The following is a 23,479-nucleotide window of genomic DNA, read 5'->3' as shown; positions in this document are numbered from 1 at the left end:
ATATGTAGGACTAAGATCAATTCAGTCTCTGTGGGTCTTGAGAGAAACTCACCACTACTTAAAGAATGCAGATTATTTTGATTTAAGGTGATCTCCAGATCTACAGGTAGTGTTCTGTCATATGAAAATCATTCCCATCCCTGTCATGTAGACTGTCCTCCTTTCTTTGATGTCCCAACTCACTATCCCATTCCATAGCACAGGATATAAATCCCCCATTTATTCCAGGGATTTAAAATTTTATAGGCATGTCAACTCTCCATGTGTATCTATTTAAGTTTGGCCCTTTCTCCTACTCATCTGTCTGATGCTCATTTGTTTGCTTGCCTAGCTCAAGAACCTAGAGTAAGTAGGATTCTCCCCTGCCCCCCCCCCCATCCATCCTGAAGGATACCAAATCTCAAACTATTCAAGTAGTTAAAACTCTTTTTAATTGGTTATTTTAATTATAACATATACTCAGTAGTCATTGTGATATATGCAAATCATTATACTAATCAGATGCTCAGTTTTTGAATTTAAATTTAGATTAGCATTCTGAGTACAAGATTTTGGCATATCAGTACCCTTTATATATTACTTAGAGAGCACCAAGACATTTTTATACCTTATTGGAAGCACTAAGGCTTAAGGAGTAAAATAAAAACAAAACAAAAAATCTTAATTAACTAATATGCAATGTATTTTAAGCTGAAAGAAGCATTGCACTGTAAAACAGGAATTAAAACAAAAACAGATTTTGTACATTTCTTTAAAACTATGCCTTTATAAAGAAATTTTGTGGGGACATAATATATGAAATACAGAAAAGTTCCCATATCGCTATCTTTTAAAACTTTCTATCCAGTAAAAATAAATGCTATTTGCAACTTGAAGTTGTGTTTTAAAGAGCAGAATCATAGCTGCTGACTAAATCATATATGATTAGAGAGTGTTAACTTTGCTAGACTTAAATTCTAAAATTTACATTCCCCTTTATTTTGTTCTAATTCTATTCCCAAAGATGCTTGAAACAAAGAGAAACAATAATTGTCACCATAGATGTTATCCCTATTTTCTTCATTTCCTGTCACTCCTGCCTTCATTAATAAGTTACTGTAAGATGATGGGCATGAGGCTTTAAGAAGTTTAGGGTGGGTATTTGGATGAATTCTTTACTTCTGAAATTATTTGGCACACTGGCCAATTGTAAAAAGTTCTAACTCTTAAAAAATACTTTGCTACTACCAACGTTTAAAAACAAAAACTCACCTGCACTCACATGTAGTATAAAATAAAGCATCATATTGTCTACAAACTCCAATATAAACTCTAGTGATCAGCTTATAATCATATTTAAATAAATACATTCAGATGAATTTCCCAGGAGATAATTTACAGCTTATGTCCTTGGATTCATTAATGAAAAAAGGATACTTTCACATAATATATCTCCAAAATATAACCAGAAATCTTAAAATTCAAACAAATATTATCAACTCTAATGAGAGCCAAACTTTCTACATAATAATATGCAAGAATTTTAAATTCTTGAAAGCAAGTGTCAAGTACTATACACAATTTCCATACACAGCAGGTAGTAAAGCAAGAAAAGAACTGACACAGTTGCTTTCCTTAAAAGAGACATACAATGGGAAACTGTTACACAGCGCTGGCATACTACAGATCTATGCATTAAAGATGTTGTGGCTATTAACAGTTTAAACCTTTACTGTATTTTGCTAATTGGTACATAGAACTTTAAAGCTTTTCAAAGATAAAACATTCCAGCCAGTTCAATTCTCTAGCATTGTTCAAGTATTCCAAGTAGGAACAAAGAGCAAAATAAATCTGCTTTAATTGCTGAAGAATCACAGATAATAGAGATGGCTGAATACTGTAGAGTAAAAACCCTTTGTTACTTAAACAATTTTAATATAGTAAGAGCATTCTGTTAGTTTTAGTCATCCTGTCTGCATAAGAATTATTATTAATATTTCCTTTATAACTATTTAGAAAATACAGGTTTTATACATATAACTTGATAACGTGAGAAAAATAACATTCTAATTAGGAGAATATTTTATAAAATAAATCCCTATACTAATTGATATAATTTTATTTCAAGAGAACATTTTTCATTACTTGGATTTTGAAATATTTTTCAAAATTAATTTCACACTCACACAAAAATAGTTCTTTAAAAAAAGTTAATTAAATAATGGCCATTTCAATACAAAATTTACACTTCCAAAAAGCATTAGTCAGTCATTATTTCTTCCATAGAATTTTAAAAGATAGTTTTGGTATAATCTTAAAGACTTCATTAGTTTTTTTTCAATAGCTAGCAGGTCATATAAAACCAACAGAGAAAACAAAATGTCATAAAAGGTATAGTAGTTTTTAAAACCTAAAACTACATTACAAACTAACATCTATATAATTACTCAGTAGTTTCTCTTTTTTAAAGACTCATCTAAATATAAAACTATAAATTATTACATATAGACTGAAGAGCAGGAAGAAACATTCTGTATTAGTGAAAAAGCAACATGTTAAACTGCCACCATGAAAGGTTCTCAAGGCTGCTATTCTTTGATGTAAAATGAAATACTATTTAGTGAATAAAACATAAAAAACTCCTGTCTACCCTTCAAAGAGACATATCCTTTGACCCAGTGCTCCAGACTAAAGCCTTGAAATTTTTGCACAAGAATGCTTCGTGAGGAAAGTCCAGACAAAACAGACACTTGAGATTCTAGAAGGCTGTATAACCCCAATCGCAGACACTACTCCTTCAATAATCTAGCAGAGATAGCACTACCATACACCAAAAGAAAGTAATCTCACCAAAAGAAAACTGACCCCTTTAAAAAAAAAAAAAAGCAAACAGTCAAAGCAACTTAGGTTTATCTTTCTGTGCAGATCACCTTTTAACGACCATTTTTAAATTCAAGTCTGCAGCTTACAGAAAGTTCTCATGTACAAACATTTAGTATGTTAGGAAGCAAAAGCAACATTTAAAAAATGCCTGTGTAACAATAAAACTGATTTACATTTGAAGCTTTGTAAAATTCATTCAATTTTAGTAATTCCTTAGAACAAGATCAAGCAAAGAAAAACACGTAAACCTATTATAGTTAACAAAAATTCGATTAAATAACTTGCTGTTTGCAGCCATTCTAAAACAGCAATATTATCATCCAACTGGCTGACTGCCACTAATACCATTTGCTTAATACCAATTGCTTAAATAGCAATTATTTATTGTAAGTGTCAGCAAGTAACAAAACTAACTGCTGTTACTGTTATTTGGAAGATGTCATCAAGAAATAAAGAATAATAAATTCAGTAACATCCAGAACACTGTGCATACCTAAATTTTAAATAAGGACATTCTGCAAAATACTTTAAATATCCAAAGTATTACAATATTACATTAATTGCATGTAATGTCTAAAGTTTTTAAAAAGCTTAGAAATGATGACCATACTTTTCCACTAACTCCACAGATTTGAGATTTACAGATTGCTAACAAAAGTTTCCTTTTCATTTGTATTTATGTTGAGAATGCATGTATAACTAACCATAATACCCTTATAAAATTTAAAACAGGTGATGCATGTCTTCAAATCAAATAACTAAGCAACCAAGTGAAAATAACTAGTTAAAAGTAAATTGAAACAATGAAGCATAGTGTCTTGCAAATGTAAGTGCTCACTAAGTAATGATACATGCTGAGTAAGTGAAGAATGAGAAAAAGATAGTCAATATAATTTTACAGAAAAAAATGTATTAATGTACAAAGTATTGAGGTTCACTTCACATATTTTTATTAACAATTCTTACATCTTATGAGTTTTTTACAGTAGCAAGTAATGAATACAGTAATAATGCCAACAAACTTATATTTTAAATCAAATACTAAAAACGATTAAAACATGCATTAAGAAATACCTATGAGGATATAATTAATATTTTGGTTGTTTTGTAAGGAAATACCTATTCAAAGATCTTTAAAAGATATAGCAAATTTAATTTCTTTTGTACAGTCCAAGTGAATATAAAAATACAATATATACATTGGACTAGGGGAATCATCACATATACCAAAAAAAAAAAAAATGGTGTAACATAAAGGAAAAAAAAGTCACTCTCTAAATAGAGCACAAAGGCAAAGACATTCTTCACCCTATCTCTATGCCACAAAAACTCCTGCAGCAAAATCAAGGCCACGCAGACAGTCATTTGTAAACTTTCCTCATTATCTGTAGCATCACATAATTGGAATTAACAATAGTGCAGTCCACAAAGTTTTTATTAAACCCTGTGCTTCTACATAAACTGACAAGATTTTAGTAAGACACTGCCATCTACTCTTTCCATTTTAAGTATCTTAATAGTTCTCAGAATAATGAATAGGTTAGTAATTTGTATACAATAAGACATTCTTTAAAATGGTAAAAAATTTAACACATGCTCTGATACAAAATTCATTATTCATAGTAATCTGGAAATTTAATTATCTGAAGTGTCTCTAACAGTGTCAATATTATATACGGTTCCAAATGAAAGGAAAGATTCTTTTACATATAAAACGCCAGACTTCTTTCCCTCTATATCTGTGTTAAGGGGGTTGAAAAAAAAAAACAAGATAAGGAGACATGTTGTCAATAAACAATTAATGTGCAGAACACAAAGAACATAAAAAATTTAAAAAGGTTTTAGCTCTCCATAAGGTTCACATCAGTATAAAAAAGCAAATTTCAAACTGCCTTACTAAAAGTGCTGGGATTTAAAGGAACAGAGATCATAATCCCCACTATGCATTACCACACATCTGGAGTAGCATGAGAAATCCTGGCAACATTTTCAAAGGCCTTCAGTCTGGGCCCCCTCTGCCCAGACCACTCTATGAGAATCAGGATTTGGGACCAGACAGCTGTTTTTAAATACACAGAGGCTGTCATGTAGAAAATGGCATGATCTATATATTATTATATAATAAACCTTAAACCAATGACTGTTATAAAGAAGCATATCAGCACCAAATTAAGAAATCATAGCCCTTTAAAACAACTGAGACATATAAGTAGTAAAATTCATTCTTTCAACTCTAGAGTTCTATGGGATTTTCTGTTTTACAAATGAAAACAAATATGGGCGTGAGAAAGTAACCAGCACCCTGAGTTATATCGCCCTCCAAATTTTTCTCATGTCCCTTCAGATAATCCCTTCTTCCAGATCCAACCCTGACACCAACTTCTGATAAACTTTGGGTTCTGCTCACATTTATTTCTATTTGATGAGAAGAAATCCACTGTATAAGAGAATACTTAACAGTAGTTCTATTGTAATATTTCTTAAAATTTATATACAATCTAAATATTACCACTTTCTGAAAAGAACCCATCTTGCTGTAAAAAATGATAGTAATTTGCTACTCCTTGTACAACACTCTTACCAATTTTTCATCAACTGTTATGAGTTGCTTCTCTCGAGCTTGATCCGGTGTCATCTTCCATGTTGAAGTGCTCAAAAACCTGCAATGCAAGGCTTGAAGTCAAAAAATGATATGTGTATGGGGCCATAGAGATAAAACAGTAGATAGGGCATTTGCCCTCCATGCTGGTGACCGAATTTGGTTCCCAGAACCTGAGTTGTAACATAAATAATTCCCGAGCACAGAGCCATGAGCAAGCCCTGAGCACATCAGATGTGGCCCCAGAGCAAAAAACAAAACAAAAAGATCCATGCAATTAGAAAAAAGGCAGACAAATCTTAGATTAAATTACTTTAACAGTATGTATTATAAAAACAAAAGGCATATAAAGGGGCTGGAGTACAGCAGGTAGGGCATTTGCTTTGCACACGGCCGAGCTGGGATTCCCAGCATCCCATATGATCCTCTGAGCACCACCAGGAATAATATCTGAGTGCAAAGCCAGGAGTAACCCTTGTGCATCGCCAGGTGTGACCCCCCCCAAAAAAAAAGCATAGAAAAAAGAGGACACAATAATCTATTTTCTCCCCAATTTGCTGTGTTTCCCAAGTTTTTGGCAAACTCTCAGCAGAAATTTCACCACAGACTGCACTTTATGTCAGTCTATGGGTGCTCTGTCACAGAAAAGCCTCTAGTGACAAGTACTATGCTGATTTTTATGAGTACAGACCAGAAAGTTGTCAGTCTGGACCGCCAAGAAAGAAAATAAAAACCATGTAACTTTTTTCATATAGGTGTATTATGGGTGTAAGAGTAGCTTATTTACAATGGTAAATTTATACTAAATTATTAGGAAAATAAGTAGAAATTTCATAAATAAATCTCGAAAGAGATCAGCAAACGGCAGAGACGCTTCCAGACCCCACACCAGGCTGAGTCTCATATCCAGGGCACCTGAATGTGGCAGGTGGGCCCACCACCAGCACATATAGAGCCCTGGCAGCCAAAAACCTCCAGAACCCAATCGCCAACATATTATGCACAGACTCCACAGGCTTGGGACGAGCCTCACCTAGTAATGAATCTGTTGAAAAACTCAGGTATGTGGGGTTTCTGCCGGAAATCTCCAAGCGTTTATGGAGTCAGGAATGGGCAACCTCCCCCAACACCCTGTTCTTCTGGGAGCCTGGCAGCCATGCCCACAAACTGCCTTTGGTGCCATCTAAGTTCATTAACTAGCCATGATCAAGAACTCATAAATAAATTTTGAAAGAGATCAGCAAGCTGCAGTGATGTTTCCATACCCCCAAATTACCATCCAACTAAAAATTTAACTCCAGCTGTATCACCCCATCAAAATTTTAGAGTTCCTAGAGAGTGCAGCATCTCATACTCTACACCATTGATATACCAGGAGTAGCATACCACATTGGATGTGATGTAAAGTAGAAGACAACCAGTCCCAATTAAGAAAATATTAACACAAAAGGCTTAACCTGTAACAACATGTTAGTAATCTCTTATACAAGGGCTTAATAGAGCTTCAGGGTGAGATACAACAATCTTCACACTTTCTTCTAAGGAAATCTTTTATTTTATTATTTTTAGCAAATTAAATATAACAAGTAACACAAAATAAATCATTTAGACCTGCTATTGGGGACAGGCTTGAGGGGTGGTTGGGAAAACTGGAAATAATTGTGGAGGGAACGTATAATGATGGTGGAATTGGTGTTGGAATATTGAATGTAATTGTGAACAACTTTATAAAAATAAAAAAAATTTAACGTTCTGCATAAATTGTTGGTAACTATGTCATATCAAAATTATAATTTAATTGATTAGATACCACAATATTCACATTGGGATGCCAATGTAAATGCTATTGTTTTAAATGTCAAATTCTAGTCATTCATTAATACAGGAAAACAAATGCCCTTTTATATATTAATGTATTACAACTCAATTCTTTCAGATTTTCCCAGGTAGACAAAGATGCTATCTGTGAATAAGGATAGTTTTAAATTTTCCTTTCATGCATACTTTTGCATTTCATTTAATAAATAAACTGAAACTTTCAGTACAGTGCTGGACAGGACAGTAACAAGAGATGATATCTATTTTTTTCCAGTCTCAATGAAGGGGGTCTCTTTGCTAGGCATTACGTGTGCCAGTAGTAGATTTAGTCTCTTCTTTATGTAGCTGTGTAAATTACTCTTTTCGTTTGCTTAGTTGATGTAAGCTGCATTATATTAGTTAATATTTGAATGCTGAAGCGGCTTACCTTGAAATGAATCTCATTTGGTTATGGATTCTAAATATTTTAATACATTATTTGATATAGTATGCTAATGTTTTATTCAGGAGTTGTGCACCTATGTTCCTAAGAGATATTGGTCTATAGTCTTCCGTCTTTCACTGTCTTTATCTGGTTTGGGTATTAAAGTAATTCTGGCATTGTATATAACAGAAGGAAGACTGTTTGGAAGATATAATAGGTGATTAATATCATCTATTTGTAAATGTTAAGAATGCACCAATCCGGAACTGGAACAATAGCACAACGGGTAGGGCATTTATCTTGCATCCGGCCGACCCGGGTTCGATTCCTAGTATCCCATATGGTCCCCTGAGCACCACCAGGGGTAATTTCTGAGTGCAGAGCCAAAAATCCCTGTGCATCGCCAGGTGTGACCCAAAAAGTAAAAAAAAAAAAAAAAGAATGCACCAATCCTGTATGTTGACAGAAACCATCTTGGCCTGGTGACTATTTCATTTGAGAAGGTTTTTACTGATTCAGTCTATGTAGTTGCTAGATTATTTCTCCTTGCAAAAGTTTTGATAATTTCTGATATTCAGATAATTAGTTCATTTCATCTTAAGTTTGACAGCACAGAGTTCCTCATATTTCTTTAGTATCCTTATAATATCCATGCCATCAGTAAAATTTATATGCCTTTCATTTTTTTATATATAGTTTCTCAGTTTTTCCTGTTTAACCTGGTTTGAAATTGTATTTCATTTTTTTGAGTGGGGGCTTTATGGATCACACCCGGCAATGCACAGGGATTACTCCTGGCTCATGCACTCAGGAATTACTCCTGGCGGTGCTCAGGGAACCATATGGGATGCTGGGAATTGAACCCGAGTCGGCCACATGCAAGGCAAACGCCCTACCCACTGTGCTATCGCTCCAATCCCTGACATTGATATATTTTTTTAAAGTTTTGTTTTATATTTTTTATCATTTCATTATTAATTCTTTTTGCTTCCCATAGGTTTCTATTTCTTTTCTATAGTTTTCCATGGTGACTATAAGTTACCTTCTCTAAGAAACATGTGTAATAGCATAAATTCCCTCTTGCTACACCTCAAATATTTTTTTCTTTTTGGGTCACACCCGGAGATGCACAGGGGTTACTCCTGGCTCTGCACTCAGGAATTACTCCTGGTGGTGCTGAGGGGACTATATGAGATGCTGGGAATTGAACCCAGGTCGGCCGCATGCAAGGCAAACATCCTATCCGCTGTGCTATCATCCCAGCCCCACAAATTTTTAATAGGAGAGTACCCAATTTCTGTTTTTGTCCATATTTTAAGAGGCTAAGGCATGTATGCATTGTGCGATTTCTATTCTTTTACGTTTATTAAAGTGTACTTTATAAATATAGAATATATTTCTAATGTATTCTAATGAATGGTGAGCATTCCATAAAAGTCTGTGAAGAATATGAAGTGTTCTACATATATGTCAGTCATATCTCAGCTGATTGATGGAGCTGTTCAACTATATATCCTTACTTAATTTCTGCTTGTTATCTGTCAGTGACAAGTGACTTGGTCATTTTCTTTGAGAACAGTGCTAAAATCTCCCGCTGTAGTAATGGATGTTTCTTCCACCAGGTTTTCCCTCATTCTTTTGACATTCTCTTTTTGACATTTTCTTTAGCACAAAGACATAAGAGATTTTTGTTTTCTTCCCCTCTTCCCTTTCTGTTGATGATGATGTTGAGGTGACTAGAGAGGACACATATGTCCAACTGTGGTGCTCACACATCTTACTGTGTTGCTCTGATCGGGTTGTGATTCTCACATACTCTTTGTCAAGGTGCCTGCTAGGTCATACTCCTTGCCAGGTTCCTCATACATCTTATTTTCCCCATGGCTTTGCACCATTTAGTTGTGGTGCTTGCCCATACCTGGCTGCAGTGCAGCTGGCAAGCTATTTGACTCAGGGGATCACAGACAACAGTGCTACCAGGATCACCAGGTGCGTGTGGGGGGCCCTACAGATCAAATGCAGGGCCTCAAATCTGTAAGGCAAGCACTTCAGCCACTGAATCATCACTGCCCCATATTAAAAACTGCTAATGGCTTATTGAAGAATTTGCCAACATATCATGTTCTAATATGCCTTTTTAATTTTCTGGTTTTTTTTTAAATCTGAAGTCTGCTTTATCTGAGATTAATACAGAAAAAGCAGTAAAATTTGACTACAGTTAGTACTGGAATGTCTTTTTCATCTCTATGCTTTATCTGTGACAGAGACATGGATTCAAATGGCTGAGTACAATGCTTAACTTGTTTATTTTTCATTTAGTAACCATGAATTACAAAGTCATGTTTGGATTTCAGGCATGCAATGTTCCAGCACCAATCCCTTCACCACTGTCTATTGCATTCCACCATGTCCCTAATTCGCCTCCCTTCACCCCCAGCCTGACTCTATGACCAGCACTTTATGTTTTGTTTGTTTGGTTTTTGGACCACACCTGGCAATGCTCCTGGTAGTGCTTGGGTGACCACATGTGGTACAAAGGATAGAATCCAAGTCAATCGCATGCAAGACAAGTGCCCTACCCACTATACTCTCTCCATTCCCAATGACAGGCACTTTAATTAGAAATTTTAGGTGCTGTGATTTACTTTACTGTTATGATAGGGGTTCATGCTAAACACTTTACTATCTTGATTTAGCACCCCACTCCTCCTCAAAAGTGATACTTCCTTCCACTATGGTCCTACAAAGCTTAAACAAATTGGGTTTTTTACAGGCATGTTATAATTAGGTCTTGATTTCTTTGGTTTTTAAGTTTTCTAATACACTCTCTCTTCCAATTGATGTATTTAGAACATTTTCATTTAAAATGGCTATTGGTGTAGCTGTTATTACTATTTACTATGTTTTATATTCTCTGTTCTCTCTCCATCCCTACATTTTTCTAATTTTTGTCCTGGTTATTAATGGCATTTTATATATTCTATATCAGTCTTTTATCTGCTATGTAAGTTGTGTTTACTAACTATGACATTTCTTTTCTTCCTACTTTATTCATAGTACCTTTGTTCACAAGCTATTTTTCTTTCACTGTGTATGTAGATTTTGGGGGTTTCTTTAATTTAATTTTATACTGAATTGCCGAGAGATATACAGTCACAAATTTGTTCATGATTTTCAGTCACACAATGTTCCAACTCCCATCCTTTCACCAGTGCACATTTCCCGCCACCAGTTTCCTGCTCCCCCAACCCTGGAACCTGCCTCTATGGAAGAAACTTTTCTTCTCTCTCTCTTTCTCTCTTATTTTCCTTTTAGGAACTGTGGTTTGCAATAGTGCTACTGGAAGGTATCATGCACATCACTTTACCACCTTCAGCACTCAGTTTTTGTCCCGGGTGATCCAATTATAACGGTCCTATGGTCCCTTCTCTGTCCTAACTGCACTCCCCTTCCCCTTTGTGACAAAGTTTTGTTCCTTGATTACCAAGATTTAATCATCAAGGATAATTTTAAAAATCAATACCATATTTCACCAATAACCATCATACCATTTTTTAATACTACTGACACAATTTTTTAAAAACCTTCACATAATGGTAACACACTACTCTTTTGCCAAGAAAAAAGGCATAAAATCTGCAATCATAGTGCAGTGAAATCGCTTAATTACCATTAATTTATATTCAACACTGTATTTTCTATATTAAATTCATAGGTTAATAAAATATTATATGGCAAACTTTCCCCCAAGTTTTATAGAATATACCAAAATATAAAAATTCAACTCCTTCATTTGAGTCATTCCAATCAGTGGAGATACCCCTTTCTCACCAGTATTATCAATGACTTGGCCTTCCTAATTGGTGAGTTTCTTCTGTAACCTTTGGGGTTTTAACTTTTGGGTTGAGGCCACAGTGGTCAGGGTCTGCATTCAAGAATCATCCGTGGTGGTGCTCAGAGGACTGTAAGAGGTGCTGGGGATCAAACCTGGGTCAGTGAAATGCAAGGCAGGCACCCTACCTGCTGTACCATCACTCTGGGCCTCTTTGGGCTTTTTAATTTTGCTACACTCGCCACAATGACATCTTTGCTTCTTATTTAGTCCCTTTTATTTATACTATTTATTTTGATACGTTGTTACCATAAACTTCAGTCTATTTCTTTCTCCTTTACTTTTTACATTTTCCATTATGCCCTCCAGTTTCTTTATTACCGCCCTCTAATATCTTGCCCACATTCTCTTCCTTATTACTCGTCAATTCCATTCCAAAGTCTGGTATGTGAGCATAATTACCCTTATCCCTCTTGCACAAATCTTTCCTTAGTCTGTTGGATGACTCTCAAAGGACTGGTTTAATCTGAGTTGTATCCAGAAGCGCAGTTGCTATTAGTCCTCCAAAGATTCCACCTGACTAGGAAGAATGGGGAAAGGGACCTCTGTGAGCAAATTATACATTTTTATTGACTTCACCTGTTAACACTGTAAGATCATAGTAACAGTATAGGCAAAGAATAGAAATTATGACAAATACACATTAGAATCAAAGAATTTATTTGTAAATTCTTTCATTTCCATTAAATTTAATGAAAGCATATATAGGATCTTTGTCTTTTACTCCAAGTTTCTCAGAATACTAATATGGTTACCTAACCCCACATTTCAATTTTTTTCCAGCTGTTGTTTTTTTTGCATTTATCTAGTACATACAATATGATGAGACATTTTAAATTTTCTCTATTGATCAAGATCTTGAAGATCTTTAATATCATTGACTTGAAAATTACTGACTCAAAAATCAACATGTTTTATGTCTGTAGTTATTCTGTTTTGCCTGTTTGTTTTGGTTTTTGTTTGTTGGGCTGCACCAGGCAGTGCTAAGGGCTTACTCCTGGCTCTGCACTCTGGGCTCACTCCTGGCAAGTTCGGGGGGACCATACGGGGTGCCAGAGACAGAACCCAGGCCAGTCGTATGCAAGGCAAGCACCTTGCCTGCTGTACTATCACTCCAGCCCCTGTGACTATTATTTTGCTATAGAGAATATCACTGTCATCCCGTTGCTCATCGATTTGCTCAAGCGGGCACGAGTAATGTCTCCACTGTGAGACTTGTTACTGTTTTTAGCATATCGACTATGCCTCAGGTAGCTTACCAGGCTCTGCCGTGTGGGAGAGATATTCTTGGTAGCTTGCCGGTTTCTCAGAGAGGGGCGGAGGAATCAAACCCAGGTCAGCCACGTGCAAGGCAAATGCGCTACCTGCTGTGCTAGCACTCCAGCCCATAGAGAATATACTATATTTTAGTATTTCAGCTAAAACTTTCAGCAATATTTACTTATGGTTTCATATATAGCTAAACACTTTTTAATTTAGTGTGAATTTCGGTTAATTCAGTTTATAATAAATTGACAATATGAATGGCTATAATTAAGGGTTGAGGATTAACTCCTTTTTAAAAAATAAATTCTATGGATTATGATTCCTTGAAGTTACTGGTTTATTCCATTAATTTATTTTGGGAGGTGTGGAGTCACACTCAGCACTGTTCAAGGCTTATTCCTGGCTCTGAACTCAGGAATCACTCTTGGCAGTGTTCAGGGGACTACATGGGGTACTGGAGATTGAACCTGGATCAATTATAAGCAAGGCAAGTGCCCTATTCGCTGCACTATCACTCTGGCCCCAGCTTTATTTTTAATGTTTAGAAAATCATAGTGAAATACTCTCAATGCTGTTGTTATCTATAGTTAAGTACAAATCATCCCAATACTCAACTGCCTAAAGTAACAGCCCTTTTTTTATGAAGCTAAAGTCTGAACAGGATTTGGCAAGGGAGTTTATCTCTAATACTTACGGTATCTGCTGGGATGGCTCAATCTGGGCTAGAGAGTCTGCCCCACTAAATATATGGAACTGCCCTGACTTTCTCTGCAGTTTTCCATGAGGCAGCTCGGACTTTCTCACAACATAGTTGCTGGGTTTGGGGTGAGTATTCTAACATCGTTCTAAAGAAATCTGAAGCTACAGTTTCAAACTACTAAGAGAGATATGAGAGACTGCCTATTTTTGTTGATAATGATAGTACACTTCAAAGGGAAAAAAGTTTTAATATTTTGAGTCAATGATAATATTCTTAATCAGATGTTTCTCAGTACATATCATTTCTTATTAGGGGTGGGGAGTAGTAAGCTCAGGTCACGCCTAGTACTCAAGGTGTGGTATTGTGGCTGGCTTGTGTGCAGGAGGCAGCCCTGGTGGTGTTCAAGGGCTGTATGTGGTGCCAGGAATGAGACAGGGACTGTCAGGATGTGAGGCAAGTGCCTTAATTCCTATACTATCTCTGGCTCCTTAAATGATTTATTTCACCTTTGTACTAAATGGGACTAACAAGGGCCACCCACAGTGAAGCTCAGGGGCTGGGTACCTCTTTAGCTCAGGTCTTCTAGTGCTCAGGGTCAGAGAGTACTCAGGATCAATCTAAAAGCTTGGCAGAAGCTCTCTGCAAATGCTTGCTTTTTCTTTTCACCATTAAGACTTTTTGAGAGTACATCTTAAAATATTAAAACAGTACTTAAAATATCTGTTGTAAATGAAGAAAACTAGATATTCTGATTTTAAAAAGTCTAATAAACAGGGGCTGGAGTGATAGCACAGTGGGTAGAGTGTTTGCCTTGCACGCGGCCGACCCGGGTTCGATTCCCAGCATCCCATATGGTCCCCTGAGCACCGCCAGGGGTAATTCCTGAGTGTAGAGCCAGGAGTAACCCCTAAGCATTGCCAGGTGTGACCCAAAAAGAAAAATAAAGTCTAATAAACATAATATAAGAAAAGAAAAACTGATGATACTAACATGCCATCTCTCCCAAACTTAATCTGTAGTTTCAATATACCAAAATCAGAATTTTGGCAAATTAATTTGTGGTCATCAGCAAACCAATTCTAAAATTCACATGGAAAGTCAAAAACGCCAGTCAACCTAATTGAGAAAGAGATTTAAAAAGGATGACACTGACTTCAAGATTTAGTACATGGCTACAGTAATCAAGTTGGTGTTGATGGTAAAAAGACAAACAAATCAATGGACAGAATGAGTAGCAATCAATGGATCTTTGGAAAAAAAAATCACAATCTAATAGAACAATTTTTTTAATAAGAAACTTGAACAATAATCACATTCACATTTTAAAAAAGAATCTATATGACCATCATACAGCTTGCACAAAAATGAACTCAAAATGGATCACAGACCTATATAGTAAGTTAAGCTATCACTTTTTGCAGATAATACGCTGACATACATTATTTGAAAGATCACTAAAAAATCTTAAACACAGAAAATGAAAATGAAGACAGCCACTCCCAGGCACCAGCAACTGTGAGCCCTAGCCTACACTAAGGCACATTAGAACTCTGTGCCATAGCTACCAACTGCAGGGCACTTGCAAACACAATTCTCCACAGTCAACTGGCTCCACACAAAATTCAAAAGCCATAGTCAGTGTCTGAAACTTAAAAATTCAGAATTCCATCAGCATGAGGCTTTATGCAACAAAGACCCTCACCCTTGTTTCTCATTTAGCACCACAAATAATAAAAAGAGGGATTCACCCACTGATAGATGAAGCCAGGGAAAAAGTCCAAGCACATCATAATTTTCTAAGCTCCATGATGAAAACTTCAAAGTAATAATCCTCGAGACTAAAGAGATAAGGCACTTGATTTACATGAGGCTGATCCCAGTTTGATCCCCATTACCACATACGATCCCCCAAGAACAGCCAGGAATGACGCCTGAGCACAGAGCCAGCTCCTTGAGCACTGCCAGGTATGACCCAAAAACAAAGACAAAAACAAAGTGACAAGCCCAATGATAATCACTGACTAAAGGAAGTGAATAGGATTTCTTTCAAGTGTGTGTAAATTCCACAACTGAAGTGTGCAATCCCTGATTAGTCCCATAACATAGAATACTTAAGCACCCCAACCAATAGTGCAAACCAGCAACTATGTGTATGTGTATAAGCAGAATAACACCCCACAAAGCACTAAAATCAGAACTTGAACCTAAAGGAAGGTGGCAACCAGCAAGCACCACAGTCAAGTTATAAGCACTACAACCAAAAATGTTCAATCCCGTATCAAAGGAACAACCACAGCAAAAGAAGGAAAGGGGATTTGCAAAAGAAATGACTCGGGCTGAGAAATAGTACAACAGTTCAATCCAGTGTTCAACCCCTAACACTTCATGGTCCCCTGAGCATTATAGAGTGCAGCCCTGGAGAACCCCCAGCTCCCCCCACCCTCACTCCCCAGCACCACTGGGGTGGCGCAGGTAATTCCTAGCATTACAGGGTCAGAGCAGCCGAGTATCCTACGGTCCATTTGGCCAAAATCACCAGTGGAACGCCCCAGGGCCTCCAGAACGCTGCTTAGGACCCTTCTCTCCCACTTACCACCTCCCCCCCACACACAAAAAAAATAGATTCAACTAATCAGCCGTGCATAATTCTGGTACTCATACAACTTGTGTTTTAGTACTGTGTTTAGTACACTGTGTTTAGTACACAATATTCTCTCCTAAGCATGCAAGATATCAGTTCGATGCTTGGCGTATGACTATGTGATTTACTTCAGCCAATATAATAGGAAGTGCCACTCATAACAGCTTTAAAAAAGGGGATGTGTTCAGGTTCGATTCCCAGCATCCCATATGGTCCCCCAAGCACCACCAGGAGTAATTCCTGAGCACATGAGCCAGGAGTAACCCCTGTATATTGCCAGGCGTGACCCAGAACGCAAAAAAAAAAAGGGGGGGGCATGTGGCTCGAGTGGCAGAGCACAGGCTTTATATGTGCAAGGCTGTAGGTTTGATATGTGGTATCAAATGGCATCCCTAACACTGCTGTTTGGCCCTGGTAAACCCAGAAAACCAGGTGTGGCCCTCCCACAATTAACCAAAATAAATCAAACTCAGTTGATAGTGGCTATCTGTCTGCTTCTGTCAGAGTAACCAAAGTCTGGGTCACGAAGTAAGGACAAATGAAGGAGTTCAGCTTTCGGCTATCTCACAACGAAATGCAGCATGAACAAGAATAAGTCTGTTACTTTAAACCAATACTTTGGAGTTCCATATCCCGACAGAGTTTGATAATTCTTTACTTATATACCTCTCTGTGGAATTTAAGTTGTAGACCTTAAGCTGAGAGAATTTGTTGTTTAAAGTCTGTTTTATATTGACAGGTTGAGGTTAAATATAGATAATTCAGAATTTAGTATTTTCAAGTTAATCAAGATCTCACTTTTAAAAAGCTGTATTGTTGGTCTTTAATGGAATTACAAGATTTGCTTGTACAGTTTTAATGCCACTGTTTTTTCTTAAACAGTGAACCACCAAATCAAAAGAAAATCAATGCTATGTATTTTATGCTTGTTTTTTAATTTTTGTTTTTATTGATGTACACATATTTTTTTGTTTCTTTCTTACTGTTTTTTGTTTTTATTTTCCTGTTTTTTGTGTTTTTGTCTTTACACTCATTTTTAAGTATTATAACTTTGTATAGTTCAGGAATCTTCTGGTAAAAAATTTTCTCTACCACCTATATAACTTATGGGTTTGGGGTTTATGCTTGTACATAAAAGCATTTCAAATAAATAGTAAACTCAATGACAAAAAATAAACTGAAATGATAAAAACATGATAGTCTAACAACCTATTCACCCAGCAACATTTCATCAAAAAAAAAAAAAATGGTGGTAGATGTTGCTTATTCTTCAACTCAAAGATAAAATATTTGAAGGCCCAGAAGTGAGACTCAATGGTAGGATGCCTGCCTTGAAGGCACAAGGGCCACAAGTCAATCCGTGGTACCATCCCAAATCCCTGAATGGCAATCAAGCAACACTCTTATTGTGATCCCTAGTATCCACCAGGCCATCTCCAACACCCCACAACACTGTATAGCCACACTGAGCACCAACACTTCAAGTTCTGGAAGTGCACCAACCACATATGTGAAGTAGCCTCCCACAGAGATCAGAACAAAGGAAAGGAGACAGAAAGTCTGTCCATTAGTCAGTCTGGCACTCCTGGTTGTCTGTCCATCAGTCAATCTGTCCAGTGACTAAAGTATCTGCCCTTGAATCAGTCTGGGACTTCTTCACAGTTGATGATCACCTAATAAAGAACTTACACACACTTGTAAGGGGGGAAAAATCCTATCTTATATGTTTTTTAACGTCATGAATCAATTTGGAAAACAGTCTTGTACTGACCTCAGAATTAGTCAGTCGTCCAGATCTGCCACTTAAGAGCAATATGATCTACAACAAATTACTTTACAACTCTGCACTTCAATTTCCTCATCTGCAAAAATAAGGATAATAATACCTCACAGAGTCACTGGCAGAATTAAATAACATGTTAAGTTGTTGGCACTGAGTGCCTAGTGTAGAGAGAAGTAAATGTTCATTTCTTTCATTCTGTTAACATGCAGGACCAGTTCATTTAGTGGCAAGAAAGGAAATGCTACAAACGATTAAATAAACACATCTTTTCCAAAGTTTGTCTAAAAATTAAACAGCTAACTTTTCTTTTTCTATTCAATTATCTAGAAAGTACTACCAACTGCATGATTCTACTTCTGTTCTCATTCTCACTCAACTAGATTAATACAATACTCATGCACTGTGATTATCTATATACATATATCCATATACCTGTAAAATAAGGAAAATAACAGCAAAAATACAACAATGTTAAATAGTGGGTTTACTGGTTCACTATCTGCATTTTTTATATATATGAAGACATGTATGAAAAGCAATTTAGTGAAAAATATTATTAGTATGATTTATGTATAGAAAAATAGGAAGGAAATAAGAATATATTTGCTAAAATACACATAGACAAATTCCAATCATAATAAACTAATAATGATTTCCAAGGAAGGGGGGACATAATGATAAATGAGCATATGAGAAACCAAGATTAGAAATAAGCATATGAGAGACAGAAATTAGAAGCTCATAACACAATTTACTTCATAATTCACTCTACTATAAGCAAAACTGTCTAAATTGTATTAAAAATTATAATAACAAAAATTAATGTTCACCACAGTTTTACTTATTACATAGTTACTGAGTAATAAAAGAAACATAAGATATAAGGCTTAGTAAGCAGTTGCCACGGGGTCAAAACTTAATTATGTTAAGTAGTTCAGACATAGAAATCAGAGAAAAAGAGTTTGGTATCAAACACATATGATTTTGTTTGGTTTGGGGCACCTGGGTGCTACTCAGACATCATTCCCACAGTGCTCAGGGATCAAACCATACAGTGCCAGAGATCAAATCCAGGCCTGAGTCTGCAAAGCATGCACACTAGCTAGCCCTCTCAACTATCTCCCCAATTTTAATAACCTACAGCCTAGAGACGGTTGAGAAAATTTAAACAGAATGAAAGGTACAAAATATGATTGAAGGGCTGGAGCAGTACTACAGCAGGCAGACGCTTGCCTTGCATGTAACCAACCCGGGTTCAACACTGGCATCCCACGTGGTCACCTTGAGCCGGCTAAGAGTGATCCCTGAGCACAGAGCCAGAGGAACCTTTGAGCACCAATAAGCACCAGCACAAGCACCCCCGAACACAGTTGGGATTAGCCCCTAAGCACCCTGGATGTGTGGCCCAAAAATAGAGACAAATAAATAAATAAATAAACAAACAAATAAAATAAATGTCTGATCAAAATTTACCATCTCATAAACATAATCCCAAAAAATTTTTTACAAAAGAACCAAAGTTCACACATACTAAACTTCATGGTGGCTAGCTTAATGAAGAAAATAGCATGCTTGCTATTCAATTAATAGTTTTATGGGCCCTTATGCCACTTAAGAAAAACTCATCATGTAAGATTCATCCAAATTCAGTCAATAAAACTGCAGACTACTAGACCTGAACAAATTAAAACTCCTACAGACTTCCCTTAGTAAATTACTTAACTAAGTGCTTAAGTCTACAATTTTTAGATAAGTAGTCAGAAGCGTAGGCAGCTGATAACAAAACTAATATAACCCGCAAAGCCATAATGCCCAAAAGTAGAAAGAGTATGGGGAATATTGTCTGCCATAGAGGCAGGGGGAGGGTAGGAAAGCGGGGGGTATACCGGGGATATTGGTGGTGGGGAATATGCACTGGTGGAGGGATGGGCTTTTGATCATTGTGTGATTGTAACCCAAACATGAAAGCTTGTAACTATCTCACATGATTCAATAAAAATTTAAAAAAAGAGACGAAAGTACTTTCTCATTGACTTTAGTAACATTTCATCTTTTAAAAACATTCACCTAAAGATTATCTTTTAATTTAAAATAACATTTATTTCTACTGACAAATATTCAGGCAACAAAATATTCTTCAAAGAGAAATCAGAAAGCCTGGCAAAAGTTAGGATTACAAAACAGTGTATGTGTAAGTCCAGCTGAATTCTGTCAACCACATGTACTTGAGAATGTAAGTCAAGGGCTGACAGGCTAAGTGCATGCAAAAGCAGGGTACCTGGCTTCAACGAATCTGCAGTTCAAGCATCCCCCAAGCAGCAGCATACGCACCCCTGAACACAGTTGGGTTAGCCCTTGAGCATCCTGGACGTGTCCCAAACATCCCGCCCAAAATTAAGTAATAAACCAAGATTCTAACCTCTAGTCTCAATTCATCAAATATCTATTGAAAATCTTTTATGTCTTAGGAATAATGCTAGACCCAGTAGCCGACAATAAAGATTTTATTGAAGGAAGGCAGACAAACAAATAATTCCAGTGTCATTGTCATGAATGCTAGTGGTAACACTTCTATAACAATGGTATAGACAAATTTTCTAAATTTGAAGAACAATTGTGGCTTTTGGGTCAGAGTAGGAAACATGGTAGCACTGTTAGGAAACTTTTTGGGGGGAAAAAGGGGAAAACTTTTGGGACCATACCAGGTGGTGCTCAGGAATCTGAGTTCAGAAATCACTCCTGGCCAGGGATGAACCTGGGTCAGCTGCATGCAAGGCAAGCTGTCACTCATGCCCTAGGAAAAACTTTCTTATTAGACCTCAAGAAATAGAGCACCAGGGATATGCTCAAGAGTTCACAATCCTGGTTCCCACATAAACCAGGAAAGATCCTGGCACCTATCTCTGATCCTCAGCACTGCAAATGATTTCTGGTCACTCCAAAGGAAGGGGTGGTGGTGTGTGTGTGTGTGTGTGTGTGTGTGTGTGTGTGTGTGTGTATGTGTCATTTCTGGTCACTCCAAAGGAAGGGGTGGTGGTGTGTGTGTGTGTGTGTGTGTGTCATTTCTGGTCACTCCAAAGGAAGGGGTGGCGGGTTTGTGTGTGTGTGTGTGTGTGTGTGTGTGTGTGTGTGTGTGTGATTTCTGGTCACTCCAAAGGAAGGGGTGGTGTGTGTGTGTGTGTGTGTGTGTGTATGTGTGATTTCTGGTCACTCCAAAGGAAGGGGTGGTGGGTTTGTGTGTGTGTGTGTGTGTGTGTGTGATTTCTGGTCACTCCAAAGGGGTGGTGGGTTTGTGTGTCTGTGTGTGTGTGTGTGATTTCTGGTCACTCCAAAGGGGTGGTGGGTTTGTGTGTGTCTGTGTGTGTGTGTGTGTGTGTGTGTGATTTCTGGTCACTCCAAAGAGGTGTGTGGGTGGGTGGGTGCGCACGAGTGCACCATAAAAAAGAATGCAACTCTTTATAAAGATATGTAAGCACCAGAGCCAGGAAGTGTTACCCCTGGCAAGAACATACATGAGCACAGCAAGCACCGCAACTAAATAAGTGCAAACCTCAATGAATACCATAGACGAGTGTGCAGACCCAGCAACCTTCGTGACAGCCAACCCCCAGTGAGCACCACAACTAATAAAAACTTATGCAACCCATAGGCATGTGTGCAATCCCCTCCTCACAACAGGTATAACAAGAGGAAAAGAAGGGAGGGGAGGGGAGGGGAGGGCAGGGAAGGGGAGGGGAGGGAAAGGGAATGCAAAGCCAGTATTGCAACATTAAGAAGAGGGTTAAAAAACATAGTAATTGTTGGGGCTGGAGTGACAGCACAGTGGGTAGGGCATTTGCCTTGCATGCAGCTGACACTGGTTCAATTCCCAGAATCCCATATGGTCTACTGAACACCACCAGGAGTAATTTCTGGGTGCAGAGCCAGGAGTAAGCCCTGTGCATCGCTGGGTGTGACCCAAAAAGAAAAAAATGAAAAAACTTAGTAATCAAACTGGCATGATCTTGGTAAACACGTTCATAGTGGTTTCTCAAATATAATAAAACTTAGAATAAAACATGTCCACAGGTTTTTAAGATACAACACAAAATTTTAGTAGTTAAAATTTCTATTGAAGTCATGAATCCTTTATTTCTAAACAGTACTTATTTTTCCCATAGATTCTTATTTTGCCTCCTTCCAACTCCTATCCAGCAGGCCTCTACAAAATACCTTAAGCCCTCAGATATGCAATTTACTTGCTTTCACTTCTTAATTGAACTGAACAAATTTACCTAAGTAAAACCATGTAGTCTAATATGAACTTTAACAGTAGAATATTTAATTCTCAGACTGAAAAATCTGGCTTAATTATGATACTTCAAATTTCCACAGCATTAACAGCTAGCTGTTAGAAAAGTTACTACTGGTAACTTAAATTTGTAGTAATTTTTTATCTTCTTTCTTTTTTTTTTTTTTGTTTTTTTTGCTTTTTTTGGGTCACACCTGGCAATGCACAGGGGTCATTCCTGGCTCTGCACTCAGGAATCACCCCTGGAGATGCTCAGGGGACTATATAGGATGCTGGGAATCGAACCCAGGTCAGCCATTTGCAAGGCAAACGCCTTACCTGCTGTGCTATCGCTCCAGCCCCTCTTCTTTTTTTTTTTTTTTTTTTTTTGCTTTTTGGGTCACACCTGGCAATGCACAGGGGTTAATCCTGGCTCTGCACTCAGGAATTACCACTGGCGGTGCTCAGGGGACCATATGGGATGCTGGGAATCGAACCCGGGTCGGCCTCGTGCAAGGCAAACGCCCTACCCGCTGTGCTATCACTCCAGCCCCTCCAGCCCCTCTTCTTAATTCTTTAATAAAAAAAAAACCCTCTGAAGTCTTCATAAGCTCAATCATACAAAAATCTGTCTTTCTAACATAATTCCACCTGCACTCTGTTTGAAATATTACTTTCAGATGAAGTTGCACTACTTGAACTATTATAACAGGGCATTTCATAAAACTATGAAAGTCATCATTTTATCAATAATTTACAGCTTTATTATCCATAATGGTTACATTTAAAACCCAAAAGGGAAACAATTAAAAATGCTATTCTGCTTTAGGAGAAGCTACTATGAATTTTTGTCATTTCTGTAGTATTCAATTACAAAACAGTATATAGATATTGAGAATCTATTATATGCTATACATTGTGCTACAATGTGAAACTACAAAAGTGAAGAAGAAACAGAATTTCTACCTAGAGAAAAATATAGGCAAATATTAGGCAATCACAATGGAGGCTTTTAAGTACCATAAGAGGTAAGGAAAGAGAAGTCTAAATTCAAGACAAAGTCACATCTTACATGGACACTAGTTACTAAAGCCTGTGCTTTAGGCAAAACTAAATTTTAAGAAATATCACTGAAAATCCTTTAGAAACTTGCTGAGGATCAAACACCTAATTGTAGTGGTTGCAACTAGATGGCCACAGTTCTGAGATCTATACTACTCTGTA

General features: G+C 37.1%; 1 protein-coding gene across 1 annotated transcript in view; it reads right to left on the bottom strand.

Moving 5' to 3' along the window:
• The window catches only part of NDUFS4 (NADH:ubiquinone oxidoreductase subunit S4), an 82,633-nt gene that overhangs the window by 43,312 nt on the left and 15,842 nt on the right, over positions 1 to 23,479 (bottom strand). Inside the window, exon 2 of the mRNA XM_055122573.1 lies at positions 5,444 to 5,522. Within this exon, the coding sequence (XP_054978548.1) occupies positions 5,444 to 5,522 (79 nt within the window). The remainder of the gene's footprint in view (positions 1 to 5,443; positions 5,523 to 23,479) is intronic.

This window comes from Sorex araneus, chromosome 1 (assembly GCF_027595985.1).
Source record: "Sorex araneus isolate mSorAra2 chromosome 1, mSorAra2.pri, whole genome shotgun sequence".
NCBI classification, from domain to species: Eukaryota; Metazoa; Chordata; class Mammalia; order Eulipotyphla; family Soricidae; genus Sorex; species Sorex araneus.
This window is presented reverse-complemented; position numbering and strand designations above follow the sequence as displayed.